Source organism: Coptis chinensis, chromosome 5 (assembly GCF_015680905.1).
Source record: "Coptis chinensis isolate HL-2020 chromosome 5, ASM1568090v1, whole genome shotgun sequence".
Lineage (NCBI taxonomy): Eukaryota > Viridiplantae > Streptophyta > Magnoliopsida > Ranunculales > Ranunculaceae > Coptis > Coptis chinensis.
Genome location: NC_141460.1, coordinates 51915041 through 51936467, shown reverse-complemented (window position 1 = coordinate 51936467; position 21427 = coordinate 51915041). Strand labels below are relative to the sequence as shown.

Sequence of the window (21427 nt, the reverse complement as noted above, 5' to 3'; positions counted from 1 at the left end):
GATAATATTGTTTTACAGAGAGATGGTTGAAAAATTAAAGCTACCTACTTTTGTTTTAGCAAGAGCTTTCAATATTCAGTGGTACCCTACCTACAAAGACACCAACTATGCTTGAGGCTTTACTGAATATTGAAAGTTTTTGCTAAAGGAATCGTAAGTAGCTTTAATATTTCAACCATCTCTATAGAAACAAGATTATCACTAGACCCCTATCAATAATAACTTATGAAGTTTCTGAACTGACACATAAGGGTTCTAAAAATATTGTGGCCCTAACACGTAACCCACATTTCATAAAAAAAAAATGGGTAATAAGTGTTGTTAGAGTATTCAGCCCTCTCATATTTGACTGTACTAACCTGGTCGTCCTTGCTATGGTATACTTCGGTTAGGGTGTTGCCCCCTTTAATTTTTGTTTATGTGGAATGGTGGACGCAATACTGGGAGTCTGGGACACTTCGTTGCTTACGATATCACCATGACCTCCTCTATTGTCGGATTCAGTTTGGAAAATAAGGTGGAGAGTTTCTTGTTTAGGATTTAAAACCACTGTGCTAGTAATTAAATCAAAGTTGATATCTCGCTACAAATCTATGAAAGAGAAGAAATTTCGGACAATGTGTTGTAATAAAATTTGAATTTTGTATGGAAAAGAGAAAAAAATATTGCCAAAATCACTGGCTCTGAATACCACTTCATGTGAACTAAGATCGGCGGAAGACCAATCTTGTAGCAAATCACTCCATTAAAATAATTATTTAATAAAAATCACTCGTGAATTAATAATCTTCCAAAATAATATGAATAACTTAACCAAGAAAGTAATGGAGGCGCAATATTTATTTCTACTAAAACCTAACCTTCTCAATTCTAATCAAAGCCACATGGGCTGCACTTAGGCCAACATAGCCTAAAACATACAAATACCAAGCTACCATTGCACTGTGTGCATGACACATCATTTTTGCTTCTGATTGTAGAGTCTACAATATTTAGGTATAGATTGTTTGTTATTGGGGAAACAAAAAGGCCTAGTAGTAAGCTGTTCATATTCTCCACAATGCAAAAGCATGCATACACTCGCACAATTCTCACGTTGTTTCGACAAATTAATCAAAGTTCAACAATATCTTCAAAGTTGCTGTAAGGAATCTAGTCAAAATGGATTCGAGAATGATCATGAATTCATGACTATATAGTGCCCATTAACAAGAACTATCTAGAAAATTAATTGATTTCCAATTGTAGTAGGTAAACAGACAAGTAACCAGTTCATTGAAAATTCACAAGAACAAATAGGAAACATGGGACTTTGAATCCTGGTACTTCTACATTATAGATGACAATGATCATGACTATCTAGTGACCAATTGACCATTAACCAACAATCACCTAGTAAATCAATTGATTGCAACTTTGTGAAAGGTAGCAAGACATGCAACAAGATCACTGAAAACTCACAAGAACAAATGGATAAGAAAAAAGGGATATAATCTTGAATCCTGGTACTCTAAATTAACGATGTTACCTAATTTGATATTTTACCACCCAAGAAATAGAGTCGTATGACGATGATCACATGCAACCACAAACAGGAAGAAGGCAAAGATCTCAAACTTCACTACAAGATAAGTGAGTGGTCGAGGAAATACCAGCTATCCCCCAGTTTATCAATTGGTGCAGTACAAGAAGTTCTTGGTTCTGAGTTCTGTGAGAGGTAGACAACCACACCATGGCTGATGATAGCCCAACCAGGAGAGTCTACATTTTCAAATAGAAACAAAAGGATGTCACTATAGAGCAGTTAAAAAAGAATGCTATTTTAGCAGTTCAGAAATACAGATACGTCCTTTACGGCTTACCTGCACGTAAAAGAGCATTGGAGAAGTAGGCTGTTGTTTATCACATTTCAAAACACTCAGAAAAAATGTACTCCCTTGGATGTTTGACTCAAACCACCTGGCAGCTATTCCCATCAAGACTATCATAGCACCACTTGCAATTCTACAAGACAAATACTCAGTTACTATGCATACATCGTGACCATGAGAACAATAACCATACCCAGTAACAAGCTTGTTAGCGTACGATCCCCTGTCCAAACCCAATTATGATTTTACATCAAAAATGTACCGTGCTTAAGCCAATGCCCAATGACCTTGAGAATTTAATTCTCCAACAATTTCTAGCCAGGTTATGCATATTTAGCAAGAGGACAACTTAAAAAGAAACCTCGAAAGGATTCACTTACACTAATAAATTGTTATCAGGAATTTCTGCCGGCATGAGAGTGAAGAGAGATAAAATCCAACATGAGACCCATACAAAGATTGGCGCCATGGACCTCCGAGGAACAGAGTAAAAAATATAAAAGCCAGCAACTAATCCCGCAATCAGGAAACATAATGTGTAAAGCTTTCTTTCAGTAAAACTATATACCTGCACAATGTCATAACAAAAACTCAAAATTGAGGTACAACTCCAGATCTTCAGTCATTAACAAACGATGGTCAACGGAACGAATCAAATAGCTTGTTAGATATTCATATTGCATACCAGGAATTCGAGAATGAGTATGGACACGGCACAAGTGGCTAACAGCTTCACAACAAACTCAAACTTGCTGCCAGATAAGGTTGTCCACACAGCTTTTAGAAATGGATATTCACTAAATATTTGTGTCCAGAGAAATACGGTCACCGCAGTGTATACATGATAAAGGGGGGGTGAATGCTCCAGAAACAATAATATAGAAACAAGACCGATCAAAGTAACTCCACAGAGATACACCTGCAATGGACAAGGAAAATTATAAGTGGTGCACGTAAAAGCAAAGAGAAGAAAAAAATAGATAGAAACCAAAGGATCCCGTATAAACAAAGTGAAAAATGTGCAAACACCAAAAAGAGATTAAAGTGACACACATAGGTGGTAAGTAGTCTCTAGTCTGATAACCAGTTTCTTTGGTTCATGTCCAGGGCTAGCTGGTGATATATCACTACCACAAACAGTTATCTGTAAGTGGATATATATCTAAAACAGGAATATTTAAACCTTCTTCGAGCAGGAATCTGAAGCACTTCTAGAATATACAGATAGAACACCTTAGATCTTTAAATCATAAAAATATCACAAAGAACACAATCAACTGTGTACTGGAGCCAAAAGTTTCACTCAACATAGGGATAAACTTGGAACACACAATCAAAAAATTAGTTTTCTTCTAAGTTACACTGAAAGAGATTGGTAAAACAACCTTCTCCCTGAAAGTTAAGAAGATGGAAATAAATGTTACTCTCCATTGAATTATTTATTTAAAACCTCTTTGGGGAGTACCCTTTTTCGCTATAAAGATGATGAGTATAACACTCCAACTTTTGCAGCAGCAACCAAGTGTTCGCCTATTATGGTTCCTTTGCTTGACAAATAATCTTGAGGCTTCCTTATGTCATCACATTATGGTTCATTATGCATGGTTACAGAACTCTACTACAAGACAGACTCTAATCATGTCATCACATTACCAAGAAGATTTATTATAGTAACAGCCGTACAACAAAGTCTCAGTGAAAAGTCAACAAACTAGTTCTGAAGGAACTAGGAACATGAGCATTAGATGATCCACCTGCATGAGCAAATTTACTCGTTCTGTAATCATTACTGGTCATCAACGATATGTAAATACGAAGCAAGCCAGTAAAGAGTAAACATAAAATTAAGTGTACTTTGTAGTAGTTGATTACCAACATGCTACAAAAGCTGGATATATATTTAATAATTTAATAAGACAATGGATCTTTACAATCACTTATCCTCATAAAAGCACCTGATTTGTCTTCGTATAAGTATTTCCTGTAAAAGAGGTATAAGATTGCAGAACATGGAGAACAAGATAGGTCATCCAACCGATGTATCCAAGAGTAACTATTGTCATCAGCATCAACCAATCATAGGTTTGAAAATAATGAAGCCCGTCCATTGACAGCTGTCTGAGTGTATGAGATAACTCCGTTGCGGCTTTATATTCTCCATTAGATATTAGATCCTCAATTTGCTTTAAAAAGGTGTAATAATTCGCCAATGGTCTGAATGTCTTGAAACGTAGGGAATTGGTGCGTTTTATTTCTACTTTTGTCAAGGCAACAAAATGAGAATAATAAGTTGATGCATGGGCATGGAATACTTAGTACTTGGTTTATTTAATTAGTTCTATTTAATTATGTTAGTAGTAGTTTCCTATTAGGACTCTAAATAGAATTAAGAACAAGGTTTATTATATAAAGGCATCTAGGCCTTCATTGTTAGGTTGGTTGTTTTGGATTGTTTAATCAAGAGATTGAATTAAGGAAATTTGTTTTCCCTTTTAAACCCTAGTTTTTGGGTGTTTGTCAATTTTATTCATTGGTGTTATTGATTCGAAGTTGCTTCCGCCTTCGTATACATCAAATTGGTATCAGATTTTTAGGTTTTTTCCTAGTTTGCTCGTCATGGACACTCAACAAAGAGGACGCGGACGACCACCAGCAGTAAATACACGACTAAACCGTGTAGAAGAACTACAAGGTAGCAAGATGGAATTGCGAGAGATTAAGGAGATGTTGTCGAAACTCGTACCTAATTATCGACGTACCGCAACTGTTGAAGAGCAACTCGTGCCAAGGGATGAAGACGATGCCCCTAGTGATCACAGTTTGCATAGTTCCAGTTCCGATGTCGATGTACGCGACCCTCCAGCACCTCGCCAATGTAGCCACGCACCTTCTAGACCACATTCACCCACAGTTTCTAGCGATACGGAACATCGTATTGCTCAATGGGTGGCTGCTGCAGACCCCACAATCGCAGCATATCAAACCCACCATCTCCAATTTGTGGAATTCAAACTCCCTACCACACCCACGGAGTTAGAGAGAGAAATCACAGCACTTACAGCAACAAAAATCTTGATTTTAAAGGAGAAGATCTAAGAATTCGCCACCGCCAAGTTCCGAATTTGGTTCCTCCAAATCAAGTTGGCAACCACCACCATCAACGCAATCAAGGAGGTTGCCAAGAAAATCAGCAAGCTTACCTCACAGATCAAGCTTTTGCTCCCCTGGCAGATCGTCTTCCACAGCCAGTTCGTCGGGGAAGAAGACCTCTTCCTTCTATGTCTGTTCGTGAGATTGAAACCACAAATTGGGCTTCTACTGACCAAGCCCAATATGCTACTAGCACTGGACCAGGTTCTAATTTTGCACCTAATTTCCAACTATGGGCTTATCTAGACCAGGCCCAAGGCCGAGCACAACATGCTTTCAGGCCCATTCCTAATGGTCACGCCCACCAGAATTTTAGACGCCACCAGGGTGCTACCATAGCCCGTGGTCGACGAGCTTCACCACCAAGTTCTCCACGACGAAATCGACGACAGCCCCACCGCATTGCTCCTGATTTTGATCCACCTGATCCTTCAGACTTCTCATCTAGTCCATCACCACCTCGTCGCAATGGGAGAAATCGGAGAAATCCAAGGCATCGAAATTTTCAGCACCCCCCAGGTAATTTTGATATTAATCGTTTATAGCGCATTTTAGAGAAGAATCATATGGGTGACATTAAATTGGATGTGCTTGAATTTGATGGAAAATTACAGCCTGATGCTTTTGTTGACTGGTTAAATAAGATTGAAAAGGTTTTTTATTATAAAAATTTGGAGGATCCTAAGTGTGTTAAATTAGTTGCGACTAAATTAACGGGCTATGCACTTGTTTGGTGGGATGAACTTCAATTGACTCGTGCTAAATTGGGTTACAATAAAATTACCACTTGGGATAAGATGCGCCGAGAGCTGAAAAGAGAATTTATTCCTCATGATTATGAGAGGGATTTATTTATGCGCCTCCAAAATTTAAAACAAAAGCTTACGAGTGTGACTGAGTATACCGAGGTGTTTCTTTTATTGGCCACCAGGGCTGATTTATCTGAGACTATGGCACAGAAGGTAGGAAGATATTTGAATGGTTTGAACCAATCAATACAGAAAGATTTGGCATTTAAAGATATTTTTGATATGTCTGATGTTATCAAATATGCTCTTAAAGCTGAAGCATTGCATAAATCTTCTGTTTCTATTGCTACACCACATCCAGTTTCTGTTCCTAGAAGCACTTTTGAGGCTACATATTTTTAGTGCATCAAAGTTAGACATAAGAAAAGTGATTGTCCACAGTTAAAGAGAGCGGCGTTAGTCCATGATGATCATAGTGAGATGGGTGCTACACAATTGCCACATAGTATGACTCGATCGTGGGTTGTTACACCTCCTGATTCTGGTGTTCCTGCTTTGATGATCCGTCGATCCTTGGTTACATCTTCTACTGATGAACCTTCATGGCGTCGTTTTGCCATTTTTGAAACTCGTATTGTTGGAGGCAAACTTTGCAATGTAATTATTGATAGTGGTTCTAGTGATAATCTTGTCTCACAAGAAATGGTTGATAACCTCCAATTGAAGACTGAACCACTTCCAGAACCATACAAAATACAAGGTTTGAGCAAGGGTAGTGCAATTGAGGTTACTCGTCGTTGCTTGGTTCCTTTCTCCATTGGCTCCCTTTACAAAGATGAAGTTTGGTGCACTGTGATTCCTATGACTACTTGTTTGCCATCTATTATTGGGGGCGACCATGGCAATATGACGGAGATACAACTTATGATGATGGCCGCCAAAGACCTATTCTTTCATTTTTCAGGGCCAACAGGTTGTATTGTCTCCACTTCCTCCTACATCTACTGTTCAAAGTCTGCCACAACGTTCTCTCTTTTCTTCCTTCCTAAACTCGAGGACAAGTTTGCTCTTAAGCCGGGGAGTCTGATGCATGGGCATGGAATACTTAGTACTTGGCTTATTTAATTAATTCTATTTAGTTAGTTTCTATTTTTATTTATTATGTTCGTAGTAGTTTCCTATTAGGACTCTAAATAGAATTAGGAACAAGGTTTATTATATAAAGGCATCTAGGCCTTCATTGTTAGGTTGGTTGTTTTGGATTGTTTAATCAAGAGATTGAATTAAGGAAATTCGTTTTCCCTTTCAAACCCTAGTTTTTGGGTGTTTGTCAATTTTATTCATTGATGTTATTGATTCGAAGTTGCTTCCGCCTTCGTATACATCATAAGTCCTGCCCATTTTTTGCACCTCTTCCACACAGAAAACAGGAGTTCAAAAGAATAATTGATCAAGCACCAAAACACATAGACAGGAAGAAACACGCACACAGACACACACACACAGAGAAGATACAGCAGTAAGAGTTCATGTTTAAAGAATCATTAGAGGACAATAAAACAATCTTCCGCATGTAAAATATTTACTGTATGCTACAAGGATACGTGATTTGCGGAGGAACTGACTGAGAACTTGCTTTGTATTAGCCACTACAGCTTCAACTTCTTCAGCCTGGATAAACAAAGGATAACTTCATTTTAGCACGCAGCAATGATTCTGTTTTTACCACTAAGGCACTCTTTTGTATAAAGGAGGGAACTTTAGCAACCACACATTTATACTGCTAAGAACAATGGCAGGTAAATCACAAGCACTGAGAATGAAACTCACTGGACTTATCTGCAATTTAGTAGTGTGACAGACCGATACACGAAGGTCAAAGATAATACATTAAAGTATAATTGCATCATCCAATCTCAATATGAGATCTTTGAACCTACTACCCCTTACAATAGAAATGGTTGAATGCATTTAAAGTGTAATGTAAAAAATTTACATGGAAATATCACCTTCTTAAGTTTCAAAATGGTTTGATTCATTTGAAGCTTTTGTGGCTAGGTAGGGGACTGTTGTTCTCGCACATGGGTTGAAGGGATGATGTTTGGATTTTGTTTGTTTCATTTGTTTTCTCGTTGCTCTCTTGTATCAGTTGCCTTTCTCATCCTACTGTGCAATATGAATCAATTTCCCATTCACATTTTCGTCTTCTCACCATTTAGATGAGTGTAGCCAATCCTCTTGAGGGCAATAAAAAGGAAGCAAAAGGCTACCATCTCATCTCATGGGATAATGTCTATATGCTGCTAAAGTTAGGGGGAGCTTGTATTAGGCGGTTGAAAGAGATTAATATCTCTCTGCGGCAAACGGATGTGGCATACTTTGGAAAAATGTCAATGTAGATATATAACTCACTTTGACTGTTGGGTTGTTGTGTGACCATTGTAAACAGCAGTCTGCTCCATGTGTCTAAATTTTCCAAAAGACTTGTTCATGTTTAGGATTTATCTAAAGGCTGTGATTCACTTTTTGAAACACTTTTTCCACAAGGTTAAACACATTCAAATGGGCAGCGTTTTTGCAAGGATAGATAATGAGAACAAGCATGTGACATTAAGTGCATCATATTTAGATGTTTCATAATATCCCTCTTAATATATACATATCCTACTTAAATCAAGAAGCTTTAAAATCAGAAATTGTAACCAGTTTAAATGGGAGATAAAAAGCTAACCTCACTTAGATTGATGTAACCAAGAGGCAAATTTCCAACTGAGTTGACAGGGCATGGTAAACCAAGAAGAGCAGACTGCCAAAAGATCACAGTAATATCAGAACTTAATAGCATTATAACAATGAGTAAAAATTGAGTAGTTTCACAATTAAGGTTAACAAGAGAATTACAAGAAAGACTCTTAAGAATGTACAACCATTAGAGGAGCTATATCAGCTTGATTAACATCCACCCTTTCAGTGGTGCTGAGTCCCCAATCCTTAGGTGTAGGCATATCATGCATATGCTCATCAACAAAACGAAATCCATCATTAGAGTGACTACTGTGCAACACCCTTTTAGGATACTGAACACCTGCTCCCCAAGCTACGAGTGGAGTGTCAGTGTTGGCAGGATGTCCATCTCCATGACTACCTATGAGCAAGACCATAATTAAATCTCTATCATGATGCATATCGAGTTGGCAGATTAAAAAGAGAATAACATAACAAAAAGCATTATTTGTAAGACTTTTTTATTTGCTTAAGAATAATTGTATTAAATAGCAAAGGAATATACAGTATACATATGTGAGTGCCTTGGGTAGTACACTCCAACACTGAAATAACAAAAAAAATTCTAATGGTAATGTCATAAGCAAACCATCATGATTACATCAAGAGAACCTCTAGTAATTAATGCCTATCTTTTCAACTGAGGTGAGAAATGATAGTCTGTGATTCCATCAACGAGAGTCGCCTTTGGGTAGCGTAGCTCGTCTCTTTGCACATTTGTCTGCCCCAAAGTTCACTTCTTTGCACATTATTCATAAGACACATTCATGTTACTAAAAATTTCAAAATGAGAACAGGATGAGTGAATTCTGACAATATGAAACTAGTTTGTTTTGCCTTTTATCATTAAAAAGTGGACTATTTATAAACACCCTTGTACCCATAAAGAAACTAGGATGAGATGGAAAATATCCTACAAAAACATATCAGGACATGGAAAATACAAGAGAAAGCCAACAAAAACAGAAAGGCTACAGAAGACCCTTAAGAGGTACAGACTGCAGAACCACATAGTGCCCATCAAAGTATCGCAGCTGAAAACAAGTTGCCAAAAGATGTATCTTCCCTCAACCCAGATTTTTTTTATCAGAGGAATATGAGGCCTTTGATTGAAATTATCATCTCCTTCACTAAGGAATGCACTCTTTTCAACCAAGCTGCCAAATCCCATTTCACCTACCCGAGGTCAACGTAAACAAAAACAGAACAACACCAAATTTTCCAAGAAAGCAGACAACGGATGAGAGCGACTCAAACTCCCCATAGGGCAGAAGTTCAGTCAGTTTCCTCAACCTACTAAGGTTATCCATCGTAAAGTTCTTAATTAGGGAAGCACACCAAGTAAAAAAAAAGACCTGAAAAGGGACCTTGGACCTCCAGACAACTAGCAAAAATGTCAGGGATAGGTATGTGTCGTTAAGATAGAGAGGTAGGAGGAAAAGGTATTGTAAAACGGCCATAACAAACAGTATTTTGTTCACAGTTCAAAGCTCATCAGGTTGACACATTAGATAGTATGTGGCAGCTTCTTAGGCCATGTACTACCAATAATGACGTAGTGCAAATTTTTCAAATATAGAAAGTTTCAAAATCGAGCCCTAATAAACCGAGGTATAAATAAATTGATTCGCATATGCGCTACTTTTCCAGTGCCTGACAAACCAAAAATTCACTAATACATGGATAACTATTAAAGAAATGTTTTTCAGACATTTTCCTCCACTGATCTCAAAAGACACTTGTAATAAACTAGTAGGAAAAGATACGGATTTTCATAAGAAACAACATAAAAAAAAAAAGAGAGAGATTGGGAGTCAGAATTGTTGGCATGGCTTTCTTCCACCTGAACACAATAACTCACAAGCAATCCCTTGAAAACATTTCTTTCCTTGTCGAAGAGAGAGACGGGTAAAAAAGCTGGAAAAACATCTTAAGACACACTTCAAACAAAGAGCAGGAATGGTTTTTAGAAGGAACCATTTCCCATTGGTGCCTACCATTCAAAACTTGAAATAAACAGGAGGGTCACAATTTTATTTTTTCCATTAATTACATATTAAATGAGGTTTTGCCATAGGTAGATTGCGAAGTTAAGGCCTCAAAAGTGCATACTTACATGCATATTTATGACTTTCCAAAACACTACTATCATTTTATATCACTTTACCATATTTCCATAGTGTCCTATGAAATTTTTCAGTGAAGATATCTCCAGCTCTCAAGAGACTGAAAGATTTGTCAAAATTGAATATAAACCTTGTTGCATTATCTTCCACGATAATTGTAAGTGTTAAACGTAATGGCTTGATTAACCCGTATTCCATTAAGAGACAAATGAGAAGAAGATTATTTACAGAAAGCTAAAACTTTAGAGACTACATTGTGAACAGCTTGTAGAGAAACAGAAGAATAATACTTGTTGACTTGAAACCCTGACAAAAATACCTTTATAGGCTTCAATAGAAACCCTAGAAATATTCCTATACTATTACCCCTGTCAAGGACGGACCCAGTGTATTGGCAGGGTATTCACTTGAATACTCTCAAGTCTGCCAAAAAAAAAAGTACTAGTCTTAGTATTTAAGTTGGGCCCAATAGTCGACAAGTCATTTTGGATCATGGACATTTTAACATAGGCCCATGTGTCTACAGTCCACAGTTTAATCCAATGTCCAACGAGTCCATTGCTCACTTGCTCTTCAATTCGTCTCTATTCAGTAGCTTGACTACGCCCTCGGCCCTCCCCAATCTTTCTTGATTTCTTAATCTCTATTCAGCATCATTTTGTTGCCTTTTGGAATCATCTGCTTTTTGAGGTACTTTGTAGTTAATTATTCTTTTTTTTTGGAAACCAAGAAGTTATTCTTTCATTATTCAATGGTTTCTTTGCTTTGTTTTTTTCTCAATTGTGGATTTGTGTCCTTCTTGGATTTAGTTTTCTTGTGTTACTAATTTACTATGTATCATTTCGTTAAAGCCTAGAGTTTTTAACTTCTATATATAATTTCAGTGTCAAGTTGGACTTCAGTTATTTAGTTTAGTATTGTTTTTTTTTTGCCATAGTATCCTTATTATTTATATTGTCATTTGTCAATGTCTCTGTTGCTTAGTATAAAATTACGATAATTTGGGTTTTTCTAATGATCTGAAAATAAGAAATTGACTTCATGTTTTAATCAGTAATATTGTAATGGAGAAGTACTTCACAAGGTTATTTGTGCCGACTGTGCCTATTGAGTCTTCTACATTCGAGAAAGGTGGCTCCAGTCAGGTGCACCCTAGTCTCAAAAGAAGTCATGTATAAGTTGAGCTTACTCAATCTCTTTCTACATTGAATGTTGTTGATGCTGATCAAGTGGACCTAGTATGAAACAAGGACATGTAGATGTCGATTTAGATGCTCTTTTTGCATACCCGACTTATGGACTCCAATTTCATATTACCATCCTAGTGCTCAAGACTCCATTCGAAGAGATCCATGTCAGCCACACAAACATGACTTTCCCCAAACAGATGTGAATGGTTATGCAAGACGCTTTAGGAAGGAATGGTTTGATGAGTCTGTTGATTGGTTGGAGTATAGTGTAGAAAAAGATGCAGCATTTTGTCTACATTGTTATCTCTTCTGGAATCATGTACGAGGTGGTGATAACACGTTTATGTGCGAAGGATTTACCACTTGGAATATAAAGAAGAAGTTGCGAACCCATATCGGTGGACCGAATAGTGCTCACAACCAAGCGTATAGAAAGAGCCAAGATCTGCTTAATCAAAACCAACACAGAAACATTCTTTTAGAAGAAGACATCACAAGATCGGATAAATTACCGAATCCATTTAGATGCGGTACTTGATTGCATACGCTATCTCCTTCGACAAGGATTGGCTTTTCGTGGTCGTAATGAATCAGATAGGTCATTTAATAAGGGAAACTTTCTTGAACTTTTGAAGTTCGTGGCGGATCACAATGAAATTATTTGTAGTGTTGTTCTTGCCAATGCTCCTAGTAACAATAAGTTGATTTCACCAATGATTCAGAAGCACCTTGTCAGTTATGGAAGATGGATCGAATGCAAAACAAATGGGAGAAGCATTTGCCTTAATAGATTTCATGCAATCTTTTGACTTCATCTTAAACTTACATTTGATGAAAAGTATACTTGGAATCACCAACAACTTGTCGAAAGTATTGCAAAGAAAAGATCAAGATATAGTTAATGCTACGACTCTTGTCAAAGTAACTAAAAGTCGATTGCAAACTATGAGGGAAAATGGATGGGATGCTATTTTTGTAGAAGTTTCTGCCTTTTGTTCCAAAAATAGTGTCATAGTTCCTCACATGGAGGATAATTATGTAGCACGTGGTACATCTCAACGTCGGGTTGAAGAAATGACAAATTTGCATCATTATCATGTTGAGTTGTTTACTAAAATAATGGATTGGCAGATTCGAGAGTTGGATGACCATTTTGATGAGGTAAACACCGAATTGCTTCTTTGTCTTTCATGCTTAAATTCTAGTCATTCATTCTCCACTTTTGACAAGTCCAAATTAATCCGTCTTGGTGAGTTCTATCCTACCAACTTTTGTGCAACAAGTCTTATGATGCTTGACAATGAGTTAGAAAATTATATCATTGATGTCCACACTAGCAAAGATTTTTTTAGAGTTGGAGAGAATTGGCGATCTTGCAAAGAAGATGGTTGACACAAAAAGGAACATTGTTTATCTACTAGTGTATTCGCTTCTTACTCTAGCTCTTATTTTGCAGTTGCAACTGCTACTGTTGAAAGAGCTTTTTCAGTTATGCATATTATCAAAGACCGTTTACACAATCGAATGGGAGATATGTGGCTAAATGATTGTATGGTGACATTCATTGAAAAAGACGTTTTTGCTAAAGTCAGGGATGAAGCAATAATGCAACACTTTCAGAAAATGACAAAATGCCAAGGGTTGTTGTGAAAGATCATTAAGTGGTCGTGGTGCTTAGGAAGATGTTTTGCTTATTTTGTATATGAGAAGGATTTGTTTTGAGAAGTTGATGTATTTATGTGTTTGTATGTGTACACAAAACTTGTGTGTTTTTGAACCTTCTAATTTTGGTGTCCTTGGTTTTTTCTATCAATGAAGTTCAATTTTATGAAATTTTTCGTTACTTGGTTTTATTTACGTGTTTTTTTAAAAAAAATCAAGTAAAGAAAAATTTTGGTCACTGATTTACTGGCTTGAATACCCTCACTGAAAGTCTTGGGTCCGACCCTAACCCCTGTGGTCCACAACATTGCTAATGGTTCCAATTACATTTTCTAACACTAAACTAAGATGATAACATCAGTGAAATTATATCTTCCTCCATATACTTACAATTGTTGTTCTCCAGCTTTATCTTTTAATACTATCTTACGAGTAAAACGCAATATAATAATTACAACAACCAAAAAATTAAGCAGGCAAAAACCACCTACTAGAAGAACACTCTTATCTCAAGATGCTAGTAGACAAATGTTTTGTTTGATGGATAGGTCCTGTTCTCGACATGACATAACCTGCCACTTTTTCATCAATATAACCTATGCCAATACTCCAAGGAAAATGACCTCCTACCACAAAGTATGATGAGCAGATCCATCATCAGGCATCACCCAAAAAAAGTAAAAAAGAGCACATGAAGTCAATCAGCCACATTTTCTCTCCTGCTATTGGCAGTCAAAAGTTTATGCGTACATTTGTTCTCGAAGTAATCTTTACTTATAACAAATATATCTTCATATTTTATTTTTTACTTTTCTTTTTATTTCTAGTTGAGTCATTGGTTAAAAACTTAAAATATAATTAAGATGATCAAAAACCAATTCTTACAGGTTGTGCTTTTCTTTTTTCCATTGATAAGACGCCTATTATTGTTGGCCAGTTGGACGGCCTCGCCATAGTCGTCCTTACAAATAAATGACAGCAATTGAGTATATTATCCAAGATTTGAAAATTAATTATAACTGTGATAAAGTCCATATCCAGTTTCTTGTAAGGAATTTAATGGGACCCCCCCCCCAACTCGCACACACACACAAATAATAAAAAAATAAAATAAAGAAACTTCGAGAAATAACATACCTTTGTCACTCATTCCATGATCAGCAGTGAAAACATAAGCTGTTTGATTGTCCTTGAAATAATTTTCAACAAGATTATACACCCTTTCAGCGATACCGTCCACAACCTTTACATTGTTGAGATAGATGGACGAATAAGGACGATGTGCATGACCATTTGAGTCGCAACCAAGTAGGTGCAGAAATATGACCAAATTATCTTGTAGAAGCAAATCTTTCAATTTAGGATCGTCGTTGGACCTATTCAGAAGGCTCTGGAATTGATCAAAGGACCACTCATCAAGAAAGGATGCATCTGCATTACAACTTTTCAAACTGTAAAACATCGAAGAAGGTATTAGCATAGCATTGAAAAGCCAAAAAGCTAAAGCAAATGCTATATCTATCATGCAAGGCTTTTATGAGTGTTTCAATTATCAAGAGCAGAAAGAAGCAAGCAAAGATGACTACAGAATAAAATATTTTGTATTCATTTATACAGAGACCTGAAAACCATTTTCTGTTCATAAAAAATTTTAATTACCCCATACTAGAGTGCTATATGCCATTCAAAACAAACGCTGTCCTTTGAAGTTTAGAATCGTACTATATGTTATAGACATGGCTCTCTTTGAAGCATTGAGTTAATAACCTATCCAAAAAATCAAGATGAACAGGGAGGGTATATTCGATGAAACCAACTTAAAAGCATTCATATTGTTAGAGTTCTAAGAAGACATCTCCCAAGTCATCTTTTTCTCCCGAGGACATCTCCGGAAAGACTTATTCTAAACTCTTATTTCTCATATATATATTGAAGTGATACAAGGCCGAAACTAATAAGGCCGTATCCTCTTTTTACCCTTTCTTCTCCAAACTTCCTCTCCACTCTCCACTAACAACAATACAATTTTACTCATATTATAAAAAAAAATGGAAATATTGCATAGTTATTGTACATTAAACAGAAAATGCACATTTATTTCTTCCTTCTTTTTAGCAACTAGGATCTGTACTTTTCATAAGAATCATAAGAAAGAATAATAGAACGAAATAAGACATAGGAAGGATCTCACTGTCACTAGGTAATAAATCCAACATTTTGCAGAAGGATCAGATTAGACCCTTATATGAAGGCAACAGCAAAAACATTGACAATCACAATATGTACATGAAACTGCAAACAAGTCCACACTCCATACAGACCAATAATTATATTATTTTGGAACATTAAAATAGTTCATTAATAGATCAATTGGCCATGTGGTCAGGAGCTGCATGACCTACAAGAAGTATCCCTCTTCCCAGTTACAAACCCTTAATATAATACAAGCGTACCAAATTAGAAGCCTAGGTAGGCCAGAAGGGGTCCAATAATAAAATTATTCGGACAAAAGTTAGAAACCCAAGTACTCAGTGTACCTACTGTACTTAGACCAAGTTCATTGACACATTAAAATCTTTTCTAGTCAGCTAACTTAAGACTTCTTCAATATACAATGAATGCCAATATATACAAAATCCACTCATCAACTAGTAAACATAAACATCATATATCATATACAATAAATTTAGAACACCAAACCTGTGGCAAAGTCTTCATATTCATGCGGATAAGTATTCCAAGTACTATGCGGCAATGCACCACAAAAAATCGGAATAATATCAGGACTACCAAAAGCAAATGTATGCCTACTCCGATTAAAAACCGAATCAAATTCAACTGGATTCGCTTTCCACCCTACAAAAAAAACACACAAAACATATCTTCACTACACTGACTACCCTAAACACAAAAAGCCCCAAAACAGTACAACCCAAACCTTTAGTAACTGCACTAGGATCCTCATAAAAGCCAGCAATAATAGCAACATGACCAGGTCTAGATTCAGTAGGAGGTCTAGCATGAGAAACACCCCAGCGTCCTTTATCTTTAATCACACTTCTAAGAAATGGGGCTCTATATTTTCCATCAGAAGAAGCAGGTTCAAAAAACTTATCAGCACGTAATCCATCAGCTGAAAACCATAAAAAAAAAATCACTCACTAAGGCATTTATTCAAAAAGTTAGTAAATAAAATGGTGTGAGTTAATAAACTAATAAAAAATAAAAAAATATATATATATATATACCAATAAGTAGAACAAGACGTTTAGCTGGTGGTTTAAAACGTGGTGGAACAGGTTCCATGCCATGTACAATTGGGGTTTTGAAATAAATGTCGAAAATGCTTAGCATGTATACTGCGTGGAGTATTATTCCTAGTATTACTAGAAACTTCTCTCTTGTTTTTAACCATGTCTTTCTCTTTGGGTTTCTTCTTCCTAAGATCCCATCTGTTTTTTTTCCCATGCTTTTTTTTTTTTTTTTTAGAGTTTGGTTCTGGTTTTTATAGGTTTGAGGAGTGATGGGTGTCGATTTGGATTGGAAACTTGTATCTCGATACACAAATCAATGGTAGAGGACCCACCCACGTGACACGCTGTTTTTTTAAATACGATTTTAGTCAATTGAGAAGTGAGGATGTCGGAGCAGATGGGTTTAATCTCCCTTGTACTTAATTGGAAGCGAAAAAATATATAAAATCTTCCTACTATTTAAAACATAACATCAAAGTTAAAACAGACCAAAATACATTATCAATCTTTATTTATAATTTCGGCTTAAAGACAAACTGGGCTGATGTCATTCTATGAAAATTTGTATTTACATATGACAATATAAAATTACAAAGTCTTCTTAACCTATTAAAATTAAAATTTTCATATGAAATATTTTTTCATAGGAAAATTTAAATTTATATTCTGCCTGGTGTCGTCATAAAATTTTCAATCCCAAAAATTACTATGTAAATTTAAGTTTTCATAGCTCCAATGACTATATAATATAGTTTTACATATTACTATGTAAAATACATTTACATATATTCTGTCAGATGTCGGAAAATTTTCAATCCCAAAAGTTACTATGTAAATTTAAGTTTTTATAGCTCCAATAACTATGCAAATATAGTTTTACATATATATATGACTATGTAAAAATACATTTACATATAGTCGGAAAATTTTCAATCCCAAATGGGTAAAAAAAGAAATAAGATAAAGTGAGAAATAAAAATAAACCAGATTTTATCTCTTTTTTGGAAAACAGGAAAGTTATTTAACAAGACCTAAATAATAAGGAGGTTATGTGATATGGGTCGATGGGAGGGAGTTTATACTCAACCAAGTTAGAACCAAGGGGCTGAGCCTCATTTCTTGGAAAATAATGAGTACATTGGTTGTGTTTTGTTAGAGCCCGGCTATTCCAGGGATATCTTCATAGTGACGAGTTACTAAAACCGTTAGATTGCCACAGATCAGAACAGCTGGCATATCTATATCTTAATATTAAATATCCCACAAATAATATTTTTCGAGCTCTATTAAAATTCTAGATCATCTCCTATTACCTTTCCTATTTATTAGACACATATGATTAAAACGGGAATCAATTTCCTATTAAAACATAAATTCCTCCTCTATTAAAAAAAAAGAAATTCTAACACTTCTAATTAAAACGGAATTTTTTTTCCTATTAAAACGGAAATTTCTTCTCTATTGAAAAGGAAAAATATAGTATATCTAATTAAAACGAAAATCATTCTCCTATTAAAACGTAAATCATATTTCTAAATTAAGTCAACTATTAAAACGGGGTTAAAAAATGGGCTTATAAAACTTAATTAAAACAATTTGTTAGAAAAGGGTGATCTTGGACATACCCAACAAAACACTCCCGTACCCCCATAACTAACATAAATTTTTGTCATACCCCAATAACTGTCTAAATCTAATAATATATCCCAAATAAATTTGGGGTATTTCCAATAGGGGCAGAGGATTAAAAAAAATGAAAACAAAAACTAACACAAGTATGTTTTGGTACCCGTTTTTCCATTTTTGTTAGGGAAAGTTTCTTTACGCCCATCTTCTTCCCCCGCTCTATCTTTAAAAAAAAAAAAAAAAAAAAAAAAACACTTTCGAGCCTTGCAAACACAGTGGCTATAGCAACAAACTATACTTTTATGTCGAAAGAACTTCAGTGGCTATAACTCGGAATGAATTGGCTTTGGAGAAAGGTATTCCTGAATCAGAAATTACTAGGACTAAATCATATATGTTTATTCACAAACCAAAGAAAATGACTCCGCATAGCCAAGAATGAGTGGTTAGTTTGTTATACTGTTTTAAATTTCTATTGTACATAGTTAATTCAAAGCAAATGAATCAATATCTCCTCTTCTTTATTTCTTCCTGCTGCCCATGGTTTCAACACTTGGATTCGATTTAGTCAAATCTTTTCTGCCGTTTGTTCATATGAATTAATCATTGCTCAATTTCAAGTTATCTTTAAGTTTTACGATATTAGACAGCTTTTAAGGTGTTATTGAGGATTTGAGGATACTTGTTTAGATGAAAAATGTGCACATCTTTTGCAAGATGGTCCAAAAAGGTGGAGTTTTAACAATGACATGGAAAATCCAAGTACAGAGTACATTGGAAGTTGTGACGAGCCTGCTTTTATGGCGTAGGTTGTTAGGATATACCCTCTTGCAACTTGAATATGTATTTTCTTATATAGACCGCGTTGGAAAAAGAGCTGATGACATTGAGAAACTTTATTGATAGACATCAAAGCAAGATACTGGTGGTATGAATTGATTCTTGAACAATCTCTGTTTTCAATTTTATTTACTATGAGAAATCAACACTGTTGACTTGCTACTAATAAAAAGAGTGAGGGACTTTGTATGTGAATCATTGTATCACCTCACTGATCGACTCCTCATTTTCAAGCTAGATCAACTTGAGGTTAAATGGATCGAGTTGCAGCACCACTAACTAGATTGTAAATTTTCTTGTCAGGGAACATCATTTGTATATTATGGTAGAAAATGAATTCATAGGCTTGATGTCTTCTTCAGTCTTCAGTATGATTATGGATTTTCTTGTCGAAAAGCAGCCATAGCATCATGCATATAAATTGGTCATTTGGTCCCTCACTCAACATCATGCATGATGAGGTTTATATATCATAACGATCTTTTCCATCTCCTATAGTCTTGGCTTAATTGTCTTTTGCCTGCCTTGCCCTCGCAGTTAGGTAGTATTAATAGCGCTTAAAAATATCATGTCGTCTGTATATACTATAAATCCTTCTGGAGGGGATGTTTGAGTTACTTTTGTTTTTTAGGTGCATAAGTGCATTATAGACCTGACAGATTGAGCAAGCCGTCAGGTGTTGGAGAACTCAGTGAGGCATGCATTACAATCTTTAGGGAAGCAGTCTCTAGGCATTGCAGTGCCATCTTGACACTGCCCCACCTCTCAACCAAAGGGGGCGTTCATGAAAGGCCATAGATCATACACAAACATTCATACAATGATAAAAGTTGTCCTCCCAGAATCGACTATATAATAATATCATAGAGCCGTGAGCAAGCAAAACCCAAAGAAGACATCTTAGTTTCTTTTGCAGTTTTTATTTATTCTTTCCATTTTGATGGTCTCTCTGGGTTCAAAACATTTATACTCCCCAGCCATTCTCCTTCAGTTTTGTTTATCTTGTCCATAGATTGGGCTCATTATTGTATACGACATTTCTCATTGAGAAGATGTACAATTATAATGGCTGTAGTTGTGTGTCTGTATTTACGAGAGATAGAGGATGGCTAGTAGAAGAGATTGTAAATATAAGATATATACACCAAATATTGAAGCCGTGAGGTGGCTGGTATGGGGTACCGCATTGGTTGGGTTAGTCAGGGGCATAGTACAAAATATCAGGATATGGGTATTTATCGATATTTAATTTTTTGATATGTATCGTGGATATATCCCTTTCTTTGGGGATATTTGACATTATTTTACATGAAAATATCGTGGATATATCCAAAATATCGACAAATATCGTGGATATTGTGGATATTTCTTGATATATCATGATACATTATTTATATTTATTTGAAATATAATGGTAAATATTAAATAAATTTGTTATATACACAAAATATCTACAATTATCTCCAAATATCACAAAATATCCCCAAATATCGTCGAAATATCACCGATATTTGCAGTCGTATATATCTCTGAACATATCGTGATATTTATATATCTTTTTCTGAAATCTGAATAGATATCTCCAAATATCGCGATATATCGGAATATTTTGTACTATGGTCAGGGAAGATAACCATATTAATATTGTTGCTTCAGCTTTACAGTTCCATTAATAAAATTCTCAGTTTTTCCCACTTGGTAATGTGCTCCCTTGTGCATTTATTTAAAGTTCAATATGTTGAGTTTTCATCTGCCTTAAAAAGCTCTGGGATTTCCAGTTGTTGTTGTAATAAGGAGTTTGCAGTGGTGTCTAAATGTTGGAGGTTTTTAGGCAAGTGATGTATAAGTTTGTGGAGATGATATTCTGATATCTTACAAAGTGTTTGGAAGTATTTGATTGTTTTTCAGTTAGTGTAATGGAGGGTATGACTTTTGCCAAGTATTGTTGGTTGAAGCATGTTGGAAATAAGGCTGGATAAACACCCACCAGGATAAGGATAAACCACCAAGATAAGGATAATCACCAGGTATTAGGATGAGTGTAGGACTCTATCCTATCTGATATTAGATGAGGTGGGAGAGCTCTATAAATAGACCCCCCACCCCTCACATATTGATCATCCCAACAAAGAAAAGCTCTCTCTCCTTTAATGGTGGCCTCCAACATTTTCTAAA

General features: G+C 35.7%; 1 protein-coding gene across 3 annotated transcripts in view; it reads right to left on the bottom strand.

The window, feature by feature from the left end:
• LOC147497876 (sulfatase and phosphatidylinositolglycan class N domain-containing protein) overlaps window positions 1-17185 on the bottom strand; it is a 34951-nt gene extending 17766 nt beyond the window's left edge. The window contains exons 1-12 of one of the 3 annotated variants that reach the window (XR_015195299.1): window positions 16781-17185; window positions 16471-16665; window positions 16233-16388; window positions 14670-14963; window positions 8698-8915; window positions 8502-8576; window positions 7375-7441; window positions 3827-4125; window positions 2557-2790; window positions 2252-2439; window positions 1863-2004; window positions 1529-1761 (exon numbers count right to left, since the gene is read on the bottom strand). Coding sequence is in view for 2 of the 3 variants with exons in the window: in XM_086560178.1 (XP_086416304.1) it covers window positions 1653-1761; window positions 1863-2004; window positions 2252-2439; window positions 2557-2790; window positions 3827-4125; window positions 7375-7441; window positions 8502-8576; window positions 8698-8915; window positions 14670-14963; window positions 16233-16388; window positions 16471-16665; window positions 16781-17000 (2197 nt within the window). In the remaining variant the exon portion in view is untranslated. The remainder of the gene's footprint in view (window positions 1-1528; window positions 1762-1862; window positions 2005-2251; window positions 2440-2556; window positions 2791-3826; window positions 4126-7374; window positions 7442-8501; window positions 8577-8697; window positions 8916-14669; window positions 14964-16232; window positions 16389-16470; window positions 16666-16780) is intronic. The other 2 variants (XM_086560178.1, XM_086560179.1) reach the window with 2 other exon arrangements.
• Between the last annotated feature and the right edge of the window lie 4242 nt (window positions 17186-21427).